The following is a 16,610-nucleotide window of genomic DNA, read 5'->3' as shown; positions in this document are numbered from 1 at the left end:
GTGCTTCTCAAGCCTGACCGCTGTGTAGGTTGTGAGCAGAACTTGAAAAGGGTTGCTCCATTTCTATTCGAGAGGGTTACCTGAAATATTTTTAACATAAACCCAATTCCCAGGTTTAAACAAACACACTGGTGACCATAAACCATTCATAGGTTTCCCTTAAACTGGTCAGCAAAGTATATGGGTTTTCCACTACTGGATACAAACCTTTAACTATCTGATTTATTGTTCGCAAATCCTGCACCCATCGATAAGTTTTGCCAGCAGGTTTTTTAACAGGTAAAATAGGTGTGTGTTATACTCTGAAGAGCATTCAATCAATAATCCAAATCTCATGGCATCCTTGTCAGGGTCCGAGTCAGGTTCTGGGCTCTGAGAAGGTTCTTTGCGATCCCAGAGAGCGACATTAAGGCATAAACGAGGTCAGATGCTGCCACTCAGACCGCTTTGTTGAACGAGAGGGCAGAGAGAAAACGAAGCGATAGGAAAGGTAGGAAGTGAGAGGAGAAAACTAAGCAGAAGAGCGGAGAGAGCAGCAGGGTTAGTGACCACCACGGATCCAGCGGTGTGCTGTCGGTCCTCGTTCCTCGGTGGGGGTGTGTACAGAAGTAGGTACTGCCCGGAGGAGGAGGGAGGCAGCGACAGGGGGCAGCAGCAGCAGCAGGGGGAAGCAGGGAGGCTGTAAGGATCCTGCGGCTGGTCCATGGAGTCGTGTCATCCAATGGGCATGTGTCTCCATGTAGGTCTCCTCCAATGGATGCGTGTCCACAGGCCTCGGTAACAGAGCTTGTCGCTGGCAGACAGAACATGCACACTTATCCCAAAATAACTAAACGCACCTGCTGTCTGCCCCAAAGAGTCCATTTTGTGGTCCTCCACACCACCCCATGGCTCAAAGTTTGTTATGTCAGCCCAGATAGCTGTCTTCGGGATCCCGTGATGGTGGGAGAAGGAAAGGATAATAAAGTAGGAAAAGAGCATTTGAACTTCCTAAAATGTAAACAATCAACAAATTCAAACAATTTGTACAGCGATGGCTTCGGTTGGTGTATTCAATGCCACCCTGGGGATGTGGTAGGTCAGACAGAAATAAATTCAAACAAAATTAGTCTTTAGACCTTATTGCTTTTTCAAACAGAAAGTTGTAGGCAAACATATTATTTATCTCTCTCGTGAAAGTTAGTATTGAGAAATGTGGCAGCCCTCCTATGGAAATTTGTATTTTAACAATAAAGAAAACTTAAAAATATTGTTCTACCCAACAAACAAAACAAGACAGGCTTACATAGCGGGCGGACAGCTTCGTCCACCATCTTGATATGTACATAGTAATTATCTTAATATCTTAACAATCTTGGCAAATTTTTAACAATATCGTAACAATCTAAAGAGCAACAATTTAAAGAGAACAGAAACTTAACAATATCTCAACAATTGAAAGAGAATAGAAACGCATCTCAGGCCATGTTGGAGGTTTATGGCTCTGGGGGATCAGAAGAAGGAGGTGATTGTCCACAATTGCAAACACAAGGCCAATGACAATTACAGGATAAATCATAATCATAAAAAGCCAGAAGATTAAGTATTCCAATAATGATTAAAGTACTAATTAAAAGGAAGAGTGCGACCAGAATCATAATTGCAGCTCCTGGTGCCAGCCACATTCTGTCCTTTTTAATTCTTACGATCCGTTTGGCTATTCACAGATGAGTTCGCCGCCTGCGTCGCGATCGGGAGACTGGTGGTCACGCTGCCCTGGTCTGCTGGAGTTGGGGTCTGCATACGCAGGAGGAAAATGGATTTCTACACCCCCAACCCAATCAGGAATGTTCCAGCACCTTCTCCTGGAAGGGCTGGAAGGCGCACGTGTGGTTTGGGGGAAAAATCTGTGCAATGAGATCTAACAGATATATTCTTTAGATTTGTCTTTTATGTCTAGCAATGTTACTTTGATCACCAAGGATACTTGCAAGTAAGTATAGGACCCTGACAATCAGGAGGATCTGTATTTTACTAATGTAATACTCTGTTGACCTTTTACCAACTTATATAGATCCACATCATTTATTCACTTTCACACATTCTGATTTCTTTCAGCTTATGTATTCATTTCACTCAAAGCTATCAACTTGTAGTGCATTTCTTGGTTGGTTTAGCAACACAACAGACAAAACAAAAAAAAACCAATTTGGTAAGGTAGTTGATGTTTTTTCATAGTATTGGAGACCTAAGCTTCAATATTCACCATTACTAGAAAGTTCAGTAATTCCTTGTTTTGATGACAAAGTAAAAATTGTCCATAAAGCAGAAGGGTCTTCACAATTATGAGGATTCTGCCAATGGTTACAAAGATCCTCTTTTCTTTCAAATAACTGTTTACGTAAGATGCAGTTATAGCCTGCTTTGGTTGTTAGCTTTTTGGGCCACCCTGAGACCAATTTCTCTAGCCTGTCTGTGGGTAACCCATCCATGAGGTCCCTAGGGACACCTTTCTGACGCCCCAGAGATATGAGGTGTTTCACCTATTTGGTATGTTTCTCCCACCAGGAGTTCTAGGGGGAGGGGACCCTGTGCAGCTGCCGAGGGATTTTATCTCAGTACGCCACAAGCCCTTTGTGCACATCGTGCAGGGTGGAAATTTTTGGATTTAGCTGGATGTTCATAGGACGCACCGTGTTCCCTGTTATACGGGTGCCCAGGTAGGAAACGTCAGCTCCTCTTTGGGTTTTTGCGTCTGCGATGAAAAGGCCGACAAGCTGGAGCGATGCTTTTACTTCTTCCTCCTATGGACTAGATGATCTTTCGAGGTCCCTTCCAATCCCTAACATTCTGTGATTCTGTGTGATTCTGTGTGATTTTTTCCACTTGGGGTGTCTCTGAGGCTGCCAGCAGGATGTCGTCCATGTAATGAATAATCACCGCTTCAGGAAAGTGTGCGCGCACCGGCGAGAGCACTTGGGCCACCACATATTGGCAGATGGTTGGTGAGTTCTTCATGCCCTGAGGAAGGACCTTCCATTGGTAGCGTTTAGCTGGTTCTTCCAAATTCGTAGTTGGGACAGAGAATGCAAACCTGTGCCAGTCCTTAGGATGTAATGGGATGGAGAAGAAGCAATCTTGAATATCCATTACCACAATTGGCCATCCCCTAGGGATTGCTGAGGAAAGGGGTAGGCCAGGTTGCAGTGCCCCCATGTCGCACATCTGTTGGTTCACTGCTCGTAGGTCATGCAAGAGACGAAATTTACCGGACTTCTTTTTTATGACAAATATGGGTGTATTCCAAGGGCTAAAGCTCTCCTCAAGGTGGCCTTGCTCTAACTCTCTTTGTATTATTTGCTGCGCGGCTATAAGCTTTTCTTTATTCAATGGCCACTGCTCCACCCAGACAGGATCATTGTTTTTCCATTGCAGCGGTATCGGTGAAACTGCTGAGGCAGTGGCCCTTAGGGTAAATTTGTCACCCTTTTTCCCTGATGCTGAAAACCGGGAGCAACATTGGTGATTCTCATCCCCAGGGCCGCAAGTACATCGCGGCCTATCAGGGACTCCGAGAGATCTGTTACATAAGGTAGCGCGATGGCTTGTAGCCGAGTTCCGTTAGTTTCGTATAGGGTGAATCGGATGAGTTCTTTACTTTTATACGTGGAGGTGGTGCCTCCCACCCCGGCTATATATCCGGCATCGTCCAACGGCCACTGTGGCGGCCACATGCGGAAGGATACGACAGAAACATCCGCCCCGGAATCAAGTAACATATTCAAGGCCATAAACCCTGCCTCGGGGTGTTCGACTATCTCCATGCAAACTCGGGTGATAGGCCGCTGTTTGAAATCTAGTGCCAGGGCCACTGATGGCCCTCTACCTGGCCCTGCTTGCCCTGAGGGCTGTAGGGAGGGATTCCGGGGGCAAAAACTGGGTTCTGCGGGAAGGCTGGCCCCCGGGTCTGGCCTCCCCGCCTCCCGTTTCCCTGGGTTTTTCTACAGTCTCGGGCCATATGTCCTGTTCTTCCACATGCCCAACACGGCCCCGGTGCATTTCTGGTCTCAAGTCCTCTTTTAGTAGGACAATGCATCTTTATGTGACCTTTTCCTCCACAATTGTAACATCCCCCTCTCGGCTGGTTACCTCGGGGAAAAGCTGCCGCAACTTGTAACAGCGTCTGGACAGTTGTGTCAGAAACTCGGGACTGACGTTCCAATACAAACTTAATTATTTGTGCCAAATTGGATCCTTTAGGTAAATGCTGTAATATATCTTTCACGGAGTCATTACTCTGTTGCTTTATGCACTCTATCATTACGGCAGGGCGAGCCTCCTCTGGCAAATCAGAGTCCTCTATTGCCCTTTGTAGCCGATCACAAAACACCTCAAACTGCTCCGCGTTTGCCTGCGTGATTTTTGTCCAGGGAGGCTCCGATTTCACCACCCTAGCCACTTCCTCATAAGCGACTCTTGAGGCCTCCGTTGTAGCAGTTATTTCTCTAGGCCGCAAGCTTCCTGCCTGCTGTTGCGGTGTTAACATGTTCGCGGCCTTCCCCACAAGCCTGTCATAAGTGGTTCCTGCAAGCGGATGGTCTGCACTGGCGGCTGCAGCGGCAGCCAATCGATAACACCTTGTCTGCCAGGCCTCCTTCCAGATCACCCATGAGCTCGGGGTCAGCACAGATTGTGCTAGCTGCCGTATATCTGTGGGCAGCAGGCCCTGAGCATGTATGCTATCTAACAGTATCCGCGTGGAGGGATGCTTCAGCCCATTGTCTCTTATGGCTTGCAACAGCGACTGCACGACCTTGGGTTCCAAGGGGACCCACTCGGCAACGCCCCCTGCCTGCACGCGGACGGGAAAGACAGTGGGCATGCGCTGCAGCTGAATCCCTTCCAAAGCACAATTTTCTGCAATGATCCTCCAATTAGTCAATGGGATCTTTGGTGCCTCCCCGGTCTCTTTTCTGTCCCCTGCTTTCCCTACTCGCTGCAACAACTGTTTTTGGTGCAGAACCTCCCCCTTTATTTCCTCTAACGCCTCCACGAGTTGGTCGACTACCTCCGGGTGTGGTTGCGTCGGTTGCGGCAGTTTCCCCCCCGCCTCGCGCGTCCGCGGCACCGAGGCGGGGCTCCACTGCTTGTTGCAAGCGGGCGGTAAGCTTCTCCACCTCCTGCTCCTCCCCTTGTTCCGGGATGGCCGGGAGGGGCAGGGTTTCTGAGTTCTGTTGCCTTTTACGGTCAGGAGGTAGGTGGGGGCGGTTCTGAGGCCGCGCCCCTAAGGCTTGTGACCGACCCTCCCCCGCTTCCTCCGGCGTCATCTTTATGTATGTCCCGGGGAGCCAGTCAAGCGGGTCGGTAACTACCACTGGTTCCGCGGGGCGGTTACCCGCTGGTGGTGTGTACTGAGGGGGCTGAACCGGGGGGTCCCGATCATGCATCTCGCCCCATGGATACAACGGCGTCGGCTTATTCACCGGCCACGCCTGTACACCGTCCTCCGGGGGGGCCAGGGGCTGAGCGTTCATCTCACCCCAGGGATACATTGGAGCCGGGGGCTCGGGACGCTGATCCCCCTCCCCGCGTCCACCCCCCGGTCCGAATTCATCACCCTCGTTCTCCCGAGGTAAGGGCTCCGTTTGCGTGTCGCGATCATTCACAGAATCACAGAATCACAGAATCACAGAATGTTAGGGATTGGAAGGGACCTCGAAAGATCATCTAGTCCAATCCCCCTGCAGGGGCAGGATTGCCTAGACCATATCACACAGGAACGCGTCCAGGCGGGTTTTGAATGTCTCCAGAGAAGGAGACTCCACAACCTCTCTGGGCAGCCTGTTCCAGTGTTCAGTCACCCTTACAGTAAAGAAGTTTTTCCTCAAATTTAAGTGGAACCTCCTGTGCTCCAGCTTGCACCCATTGCCCCTTGTCCTGTCAAGGGATGTCACTGAGAAGAGCCTGGCTCCATCCTCTTGACACTTGCCCTTTACATATTTATAAACATTAATGAGGTCACCCCTCAGTCTCCTCTTCTCTAAGCTAAAGAGACCCAGCTCCCTCAGCCTCTCCTCATAAGGGAGATGTTCCACCCCCTTAATCATCTTCGTGGCTCTGCGCTGGACTCTCTCTAGCAGTTCCCTGTCCTTCTTGAACTGAGGGGCCCAGAACTGGACACAATACTCCAGATGCGGCCTCACCAGGGCAGAGTAGAGGGGGAGGAGAACCTCTCTCGACCTGCTAACCACACCCCTTCTAATACACCCCAGGATGCCATTGGCCTTCTTGGCCACAAGGGCACATTGCTGGCTCATGGTCATCCTGTTGTCCACTAGGACCCCCACGTCCCTTTCCCCTACGCTGGTCTCCAACAGGTCTGTCCCCAACTTGTACTGGTACATGGGGTTGTTCTTGCCCAGATGCAGGACTCTACACTTGCCCTTGTTATATTTCATTAAATTTCTCCCCGCCCAACTCTCCAGCCTGTCCAGGTCTCTCTGAATGGCTGCGCAGCCTTCCGTCATCTCAGCCACTCCTCCCAGTTTTGTGTCATCAGCGAACTTGCTGACAGCGCACTCTAATCCCTCATCCAAGTCATTAATGAATATATTGAATAGAACTGGTCCCAGAACCGACCCTTGCGGAACTCCGCTAGACACAGACCTCCAACTGGACTCTGTACCGCTGACCACTACTCTCTGGCTTCTTTCCTTCAGCCAGTTCACAATCCACCTCACTACCCGATCATCCAGACCACACTTCCTCAGTTTAGCTGCGAGGATGCTGTGGGAGACCGTGTCAAACGCTTTACTGAAATCGAGATAGACCACATCCACAGCTTTACCATCATCTATCCACCGGGTAACATCCTCATAAAAGGCTATCAAGTTGGTTGAGCAAGACTTCCCGTTGGTGAAGCCATGTTGACTGCCCCTAATGATCCCCCTATCCTTGATGTGCCTAGAGACAGCACCAAGAACAAGTTGCTCCATCACCTTTCCGGGGATGGAGGTGAGGCTGACCGGTCTATAGTTACCCGGGTCCTCCTTCCTGCCCTTTTTGAAGACTGGAGTGACATTCGCTTTCCTCCAGTCCTCAGGCACCTCTCCTGTTGCCCACGACTTAGCAAAGATGATGGAGAGTGGCCTAGCAATGACTTCCGCCAGCTCCCTCAGCACCCGTGGGTGCATCCCATCAGGGCCCATGGATTTATGGACATCCAGGTTGCTTAATTGGTCCCTGACCCAGCCCTCATCAACCAAGACAGATTCCTCCTCTATCCTGACTTCTTCTGAGGCCGCAGGGGTCCAGGACTCCTCAGGACAGCCTCCAACAGTATAGACAGAGGCAAAGAAGGCATTCAGTAACTCCGCCTTCTTTTTATCCTCTGTCTCCAGGACCCCCACCTCATTCATCAGTGGGCCTACATTGCCTCTAGTGTTGGCTTTACCTGCAATGTATTTGAAGAAGCCCTTTCTGTTGTCCTTGACCTCTCTTGCAAGGTTTAATTCCAAGGAGGCCTTAGCTTTCCTAGTTGCCTCCCTACATCCTCTGACAACAGACTTATATTCCTCCCAAGTGGCCAGCCCCTCCTTCCACGATCTGTACACCTTCTTCTTCCACTTGAGTTTGCCCAGCAGTTCCCTGTTCAACCATGCAGGTCTCCTGGTACCCTTCCTTGACTTCCTACCTGTTGGGATGCTCTGATCTTGAGCTCGGACGAAGCAGTCCTTGAATGCTAACCAACTATCTTGGGCCCCCTTACCTTCTAGTACCCTGTCCCATGGGATTTCCCCTAGCAATTGCCTGAAAAGGCCAAAGGTGGCCCTCCTGAAGTTCAGGGTTGCGATTCTGCTAGCTATTCTGTTCCTGCCACATGAGATCCTGAACTCTACCATCTCATGGTCGCTACAACCAAGGCTGCCCTCAACCTTCACCTCTTCCACCAGACCCTCCTTGTTAGTGAGGATCAGATCCAGCAGCGCTCCTCTCCTAGTTGGCTCATCCACCATTTGCATCAGAAAGTTATCATCAATGCACTGGAGGAACCTCCTGGACTGAGGATGGCTGGCTGAGTAGGCCTCCCAGCAAATATCAGGGTAGTTGAAATCCCCCACAACCACCAGGCCCTGTAATTGCGAGACTGCTCTCAGCTGCCTGTAGAAGGCCTCATCACCGTCCTCATCCTGATCCGGTGGCCTGTAATAGACACCCACAACAGTATCACCCCTGCCAGCCTGCCCCTTAATTCGCACCCACAAACTCTCAACTCGCTCCTGATCCGCCCCTGGACAGAACTCAATACATTCTAGCTGCTCACTCACATAAAGAGCAACTCCACCACCTCTCCTTAGCGGCCTGTCTTTCCTGAACAGGACATAGCCATCCATGACCACATTCCAGTCATGCGAGGCGTCCCACCAAGTCTCTGTAATTGCCACTAGATCATAGCCCCCCGACCGAACACGGATTTCTAACTCCTCCTGCTTATTCCCCATGCTGCGTGCATTGGTGTACAGGCATTTCAGGGAGCGAGCTGGGCACACCGATTTCATCCCAGATTCACCCCCTGATTTCACCCCAGGGGGATGGGGGGCCTCCTGGTCTTCACGTCCCGCAAGCGTGTGTCCAGCCCCGGTTCCCCATGCAAGCACGCCCGAGCCGCATCCCATGTCGACCGGTCCTCCCGCGCCGCCCGTAGCAGCCGCAAGATAACTCCCCATGTTTTTAATTCTTTGGCAGAGCCCACTGCCATAGCTCGCTCAGCGAGCTTCATCGAGCACCGCTCCCAGGCACTCGGCTGTAAACAATCAGCCGGTCCTGCCACCGCCCCCTCCTTAACGAGGCGGTCCACACACTGGGCTACGTCTTTCGATTTCGCAGAAATCTTAAATTCCCCACCCAGTAACGAAATCACCTTTATCAAGGCTTCCATGGTTCACGAACCCACTCCGACCGCCTGCGGTCCGCCAGCCCAGCAATCACGTCGGGGTCACCACTTGTTGCCGCTTGTCTGCGGCAAGCTCCGTTCGGTTGCTGGCTGGCCTGAGGCTATCCGCACCCCAGGGCCATCGAGCACAGACACCAATGTGAGGATGCAACAAATGGCGTTTATTCAACTGCGCAACCGCCTTATATAGTCGCCTTGTCTCGAACGAACTCGCGCGATACTTACATATCCCGTTTCCTTGCCGCCTATCTTTCCGTTACAGCTCGAGATTTTCCGGTCGCCGTACCCTAATCTACCTACAGGAACGAGAGGATGGGGGAGTGCAGGTCACACGTACTTACACTCCGAAAGAATTAAGGGAGTTTTTAGAGATCTATCAGCAGAAGAGCGGGGAAGGCATACTGGCATGGGTTTTGCGAGCTTGGGACAGTGAGGCTGCCTCTATTCATTTATTAGCAGGTGAAAAAGATTTATTAAGCCCTATGGCCCATGATGATCAGATCCAGCGGGGATGTGCTCAGTTGCAAAGTGTCAGGGGCCCTGATGGGCGAGCCATTACTGCACCTCCGCTGTATCAGTGGTTGTGTGCAGCAGTTTTAACAGCACATGCAGAACCTGCTGAATTAGTGTCGTCCCGTGTACGCTGGTGCACATGGGAAGAAGGTGTCAATGTGGTGCGGCGGATGGGGATGGCTCAGGCGTTAGTTACGGGATCTAGTCCAGACAGCGCACCCGTAACGAGAAGTATCAAAATGCAGTTCTTGAGAGGAGCGCCTGCCTCACTAAAGCCCCTCGTTATATCATCAGTGACAAATGCTACGAGTAATACAGGCGCCCTAGCAGATACCTTAAGGGAAATTGTGGCTGTAGTGTCAGGGCCATCTGTTCGGGTGGTGAATAAAGGAAAGCCGGCAGAAGCAAAGGGGGTTACAGCGCGGGTGACAAGAAAACAAATGTGGAATCATCTTATACAAGGTGGCACCCCACGATCAGAAATAGACGGGATCACAACATCAGAAATGTTTCACAGATGGCAAGAGTTAGCGTTTACGCGAAAAAGCCGACCACCCCCAGCCCCACCACCGACCCCGCGCCCACCCTCCGCCCCTCCTGCCACCGCAATGCACGACACTACTTGGCAAATGAACTATAAAGTGGCAGTCTTGGGGCGGGGGGGGGGTTGCATGTATTAGCTCTGGTGAATACTGGAGCTGCAGTTACTGTACTGCACAGGATTGTTAATAATAAAGATGCCACATCACAGATCTGTGGAGTGGGGGGAAATCTGACCCCCGCCCTCCAAGCTAAGGTGACCTTAACAATAGAAAATGCTACACCATTTACTGCGACCGTGTGAATTGCCCCAATTAAAGAATATTTCTTGAGTATTGATATGTTGACAGGACAAACAGTTGAAACTTTAAATGGTCGCTTCTGCTTTGGAACTTCGCAGGCAGGATTTGCTGTTCGGTCTAGAACTGCCTTGTGTGCGTTCCCCAAGTGGGATCCTGTTGTGCTGCCTGTGCCTGCCAAGGTGATCACAGCAAAAACAGTATCGTGTTCTGGGAGGGGAGGGAGGAAATTACCCAAACCAGATGGCACTTGGAGAATGACTGTCTATTACAGAGAATTGAATAAAGTCCCCCACCCCCCACCCCATGCAGTTACTGTTCCAGACACGGTTACTCTTATAAGAAAAAAAAATCAGCAAAAGTTTACAACCCTGGAGTGGTGACAGACCTTGCTAATGCTTTCTTTTCGCTAGCCATTGCTTCAGAAAGCCAAGACCAGTTTGCCTTTACCTGGCAACAAAAACAATATACTCTCCAAGTTTTGCCTCAGGGATACAAACACCGTCCCTCCATCTGCCACCAAATGGTAGCAGCTGATGTTGCCCTGTGGTCAGGTACTGTCACTGTTTATCATTATATTGATCATCTATTGATTATGGCAGAGTCACAACAAGAAATCGCAGCTGCGGCGGGCGGAAAAGGCGGCACAGACTCTGAGATGGAGGATGCCAGGGCCTGAAGCCGAAAGGCCTATGTTTTGGTGTTGTTTTATTTTTTTTTATTGTTATTCTACTACCCTCTTTAACTGCTGTAATGCAGGAGCCAGACTATGCAGTTCAAGATAACAACCACCATTCCCTGTTTGCAGCTCTGTGTTCAGAACTGACCTTCCACACATGTTTACTTCTTTCATGCCTCAAAGGGCCCTGTGAACTGGTCTCGGCTCCTTTATCTTAGAAGCAAGCAAAAACTATTCTCAGTGCAGTGGTCCCAAGCAAATCTTCTGCTCCCCAAGTAAAGCACAGCTGTTTGCGGGCCCAGGGTCTTCCACAGCAGCTGCTGAATCACTGAAAGTGCATTTAAAGGACCAAGGCTGGGCAACTAATGCAAAGAAAATACAGAGCCCTAGTACCACCATACAGTTTTGGGGAATAGATTGGCATGTACTTCTCCTCTTATTTGACATCTTTTGTTGATATTGGATTCTCGAGTTCTTGTATTTCAGGCATCTTTGACGACTACCTGTACCTTATCTAGAGGAGAGAGCACTGGAACGGTTTTATTGCTGTCACAAACCCAACATGGAATTGAAGTTCAATCTGAAAAAAGCACATGCCTTGGATACATCTCTGCAAGGCCAACACGTAAATACTTAGATTTGGTGTAACTAACTCGTCTGCTTTTTATATTAAGGGAAGATCAACAGCTGCAGATCTTTTAACGATGTGTTTCATTAGCATGCCAGTAGCTGTATTATACAATTATATTATGCTAAGTGATTGTGATATTAATGTTTTTTCATTTGCTATTTTTTCTGAGTAGGTAACGACTGTATGCCAATGAACATTACAACATTGATTGACAAGGGACTATTTCCTCCTCCAACACCATAAATGCAACCTCAACATCACTGACGAACCAGCCAGCACGGAGGACAACATTCAACATCTCCAGGACTTACAGCATCCAATGGAACAATCTACTGATGGTGCCTGACTGGCTGAGGGGTTTCATTCCCTGACAGGATGACTGGGACACTTGATTTACAGTATTTTCTATAGATATATATGTCTATTCCCTTTTCTATATGTATTTACTGTGTGCCTCTGTATATTACTCTCTTCTATACCCAGCAAGCCCAAATGTACACGTCCAGCTTTGCAGTGCCCAGGAGGTCTCTTGAGCGAGGGGCTGGAATGTGGGAATATAACGGCAGATTGGCGAGGAGGATTGTAAACACGCTCAAGTGACTTGCACCTGGGGTGTCGAAAACCACATCTATCACGCTAGTAACTGTTGTTCAGTCGTGTGTGCTGGACAAGTAGAGCATCTGCATTCACATAACACAGGCCTGTGATAAGACTCAGGGGCACCCAATTGTTCATGCCTGAGATTCCTGCCCTGCTGTGAGGAGATCAAAGCGCAGTGGAAAACTGCCGCCTGCAAGAAACCCCCGATATCCAGGCGAAGGCAGCAGGCCCGGAATCTCTCGCTCTCTCGAGCAGGAACCGAGCTCCGCGGTGCCCGCGTCCCTCCTTTCGTGCCTTTGCCCCGGGTGCTGCTTCCGGAGATCCCCCGGTTTGCGAGGGAACGGGGATAAATTTGCTCTTTGCATTTTATCCGTGGTCTTGTGGCTGTTCCTGCGTCCTGCCCGTGTCAGCTCACACAGATGGGGGGGCAGGGGATTGGCTGAGGAGAGGGGGGTGGGAGTAGGGACTGACACAGGATTGGGCAGTAGCGGGAGGGGGCGGGGCAATAGTGCCAGGGGAGTGGCCAAGATCCTGCGCAGCCATTGGCCGGGCGAATAAAGATGGTGAAACCCCCAGGACTGGAGAGTGGTGGTCTGGGGTGGGGGGACGGGGTGGGGTGGAGGGTCCTGGAGCCCTCCGGGGTGGGGGTGGGACCCCCCGGGGTGTGGGGCCAGGGTGAGGGGGGCGGGGTCACAGAGAGACACAGCCGGAGGCGCCGACTCAGCCGTTTATTTCCCATTAAAGCTAATTAGGGGGTAAAAAAGGGGGCGGGGCAGTTGCCAGGGCAATGGGGCAGTTGCCATGGCAACGGGGGACCCCGCAGCCCGGGGACCACTCACCTCCCTCCCGCCGGCTCCGCCGCCCACTCCCGCCGCTCCCGGATATGGCGTCACCTGGCCACGCCCCGCCCCCTTCCACGCCACCGACCAATCAGGGGGCCCCCACCTTGGCCGCGCCTCCAGGCCACGCCCCCTCCCTTACACTCAACCCTACGGCTTCCCCAGACCACGCCCCCTCCGCTCCCTCTGGCCACACCCTCAACCCCACCAGCCAATCAGCGCACGGGGGGAGGGCGTAGCTTAGAGGGGGCCGCGCCCCCTTCTGCCCGTTGTTGCTAAGGGGCGGGCGTTGCGAAGGGGGCGTTGCTACGGGGAGGAGCATTGCTGATAGGTGGGGGATAGCGGAAGTGACGTCACCGCGGGCGGGGCTCGGCAGCTGCAGACTCGACCCAGCAGGGTCCCCCCCAGCGCAGGCCAGCGCCTGCCCCACAGGTAAGGGGGGGCCCGGACCCCCACCCCCCCGTGCCGGGGGGCACCCCCCAGCCCCCCCTGACCTCTGCGTGTCGCCCCCCACCCCAGGCTGCCCCATGGATGCCCCCACCGGAGCCGCTGAGGAGACCCCTGAGGAGCCGGTGGCAGGTGAGACCCTCGGGGGACCCCCGGCCCCCCCCCAATGGGGGCAGAGTGAGGGGTCCGGGTGCTTGGGACCCCCGGCCCCTCCGGGCAGAACCAGGGTCTCGGGCCCCCAGGACCCCTCGGATCACCCCGGGACGCGGTAGGGGAGGATGACCCCAACGTCCCCGTGGTCCCTGACACCCCCCTCCCGTCCCCACCACAGCCGGCCCACCCCCACCGCCGTCCCCCGCCCGCGGGGAGATGGAGCGGCACCTCCGCACCCACACGGGCACGTGGCCCAACACCTGCGGCGACTGCGGCAAGAGCTTCTCCAAGCACTCCCACCTGGCCGACCACCTCCGCACCCACACGGGCGAGCGGCCCTACCGCTGCGGCGACTGCGGCAAGCGCTTCTCCCTGAGCTCCAGCCTGGCCCAGCACCTCCGCACGCACACGGGCGAGCGGCCCTACCGCTGTGGCGACTGCGGCAAGCGCTTCTCCCAGCACTCCCACCTGGCCCGGCACCTCCGCACGCACACGGGCGAGCGGCCCTACCGCTGCGGCGACTGCGGCAAGCGCTTCTCCCTGAGCTCCAGCCTGGCCCAGCACCTCTGCACGCACACGGGCGAGCGGCCCTACCGCTGCGGCGACTGCGGCAAGAGCTTCTCCCAGCACTCCCACCTGGCCAACCACCTCCGCACCCACACGGGCGAGCGGCCCTACCGCTGCGGCGACTGCGGCAAGCGCTTCTCCAAGAGCTCCAACCTGGCCCAGCACCTACGCACGCACACGGGCGAGCAGCCCTACCGCTGTGGCGACTGCGGCAAGCGCTTCTCCCAGCGCTCCAGCCTGGCCCGGCACCTCCGCACCCACACGGGCGAGCAGCCCTACCGCTGCGGCGACTGCGGCAAGAGCTTCTCCAAGCGCTCCAGCCTGGCCCGGCACCTCCGCACGCACACGGGCGAGCAGCCCTACCGCTGCGGCGACTGTGGCAAGAGCTTCTCCCAGCGCTCCAGCCTGGCCCGGCACCTCCGCATGCACGCGGGCAAGAAGCCCTTCTGCTGCGGCGTGTGCGGGAGGGCCTTCGTGCAGCGCACCATCCTGGAGCAGCACCAGAGGACCCACACCAGGGGAGAAGCCCTACAGCTGCGCCCGATGCGGGCGGCGCTTCACCCGGAGCTCCAGCCTCATCACCCACAAGAGGGTGCACCTGAAGGAGGCCCAGGGGGCGGCGGCGGTGGGGGGCAGGCGGGTTTGGAGGCATTGGAGAGTCAACCAGGTCTGGAGGCGATGGAGGGGCCCCCAAAGACCAAGAGACGTGGGGCGCCCCACGGTCTGGAGGATGTCGGAGGGGAACCCACAGCCCGGGAACCTGGGGGTGCTCCAAGGGTTGGAGATGGTGGAGGAGTCCCCCAAGAGCAGGAGGCCCGAGGGGCAGCCACGGCTGGGGGGGCGGCCCATGGAGGAGCACCCCAAGGAGGAGCGCTCCATTGGCTGAGGGGGTGGGGGTGGGACTGACACATGATTGGGCGATAGCGGGATGGGGCGGGGCAATAGTGCCAGGGGAGTGGCCAAGATCCTGCGCAGCCATTGGCCGGGCGAATAAAGATGGTGAAACCCCCAGGACTGGAGAGTGGTGGTCTGGGGGGGGATGGGGTGGGGTGGGGGGTCCCTGGAGCCCCCCCGGGGTGGGAGTGGGACCCCCCGGGATGTGGGGCCAGGGTGAGGGGGGCGGGGTCACAGAGAGACACAGCCTGGAGGCGCCGACTCAGCCGTTTATTTCCCATTATCGCTAATTAGGGGGTAAAAAAGGGGGCGGGGCAGTTGCCATGGCAACGGGGGAGCCCCCGGCCCGGGGACCACTCACCTCCCTCCCGCCGGCGCCGCCGCCCCTCCCTGCCTGCTCCCGGAGGGAGAGTGAGAGGGAGGGGGCGTGGCCTGGAGGCGCGGCCAAGGTGGGAGGCCCCCTGATTGGTCGGTGGCGTGGAAGGGGGCGGGGCGTGTCCAGGCGACGCCATATCTGGGAGTGGCGGGAGCGGGCGGTGGCGCCGGCGGGAGGGAGGTGAGTGGTCCCCGGGGCGGGGGTCCCCCTGTTGCCATGGCAACCGCCCCATCGCCATGGCAACTGCCCCACCGGCCATCGCCAGGGCGACCGCGTCCCCGCCCTGGGCCACCGTGGGGCGAGGGCAGGGTGGGTGTGGGGCCTGGGTCCCCAATTATGGGGGTCCGTGGGGCGCGCAGGGCCTGAACACGTGTGTACTGGAGGGGGCGTGGCTTATCGCAGGGGCGGTTCCTCGTGCGGCCCCGCCCCCTTTTAAACCCCTAATTACCGTTAATGGGAAATAAACGGCTGTATCAGTGGTTGTGTGCAGCAGTTTTAACAGCACGTGCAGAACCTGCTGAATTCGTGTCGTCCCGTGTACGCTGGTGCACATGGGAAGAAGGTGTCAATGTGCTGCGGCGGATGGGGATGGCTCAGGCGTTAGTGGCGGGATCCAGTCCAGACAGCGCACCCGTAACTGATACACTGACACAGCGGAGGTGCAGCAATGGCTCGCCCAGCAGGGCCCCTGACACTTTGCAACTGAGCACATCCCCGCTGGATCTGATCATCATGGGCCATAGGGCTTAATAAATCTTTTTCAGCTGCTAATAAATGAATAGAGGCAGCCTCACTGTCCCAAGCTCGCAAAACCCATGCCAGTATGCCTTCCCCGCTCTTCTGCTGATAGATCTCTAAAAACTCCCTTAACTCTTTCGGAGTGTAAGTACGTGTGACCTGCACTCCCCCGTCCGCTCGTTCCTGCTGCCCCATCATTTGTATGAGGGGTCGGGCTTCCACCACCCCCCTGCCTTTTAAGTCCGGATCAAATTCAAACTCAATCTCAGAGTCCGAGGATTCACTCTCAATATTTCCATATTTATCCCTCCGTCTATTAGCAATACGTGCTGCCAACCGCTCTACATTATCTTGCAGCCCACAGCACCGCTCTGCTTGAGCAGTAATTAGTTATTGCGTGAT

General features: G+C 54.3%; 1 protein-coding gene across 1 annotated transcript; it reads left to right on the top strand.

Annotated features, from left to right (window-relative positions):
• The first annotated feature begins 13,849 nt into the window (after positions 1-13,849).
• Positions 13,850-15,086, top strand: LOC137677533 (zinc finger protein 135-like). Its single transcript, XM_068424839.1, is given in 2 exon segments — positions 13,850-14,716; positions 14,718-15,086. Coding segments are annotated over 2 exon segments (1,236 nt in total).
• The last annotated feature ends 1,524 nt before the right edge of the window (positions 15,087-16,610 follow it).

Source organism: Nyctibius grandis, unplaced genomic scaffold (assembly GCF_013368605.1).
Source record: "Nyctibius grandis isolate bNycGra1 unplaced genomic scaffold, bNycGra1.pri scaffold_90_arrow_ctg1, whole genome shotgun sequence".
In the NCBI taxonomy this organism is placed as follows: domain Eukaryota; kingdom Metazoa; phylum Chordata; class Aves; order Nyctibiiformes; family Nyctibiidae; genus Nyctibius; species Nyctibius grandis.
Note: the sequence above shows the minus strand (reverse complement) of the source record. Positions and strands in the feature narration are given on the sequence as shown.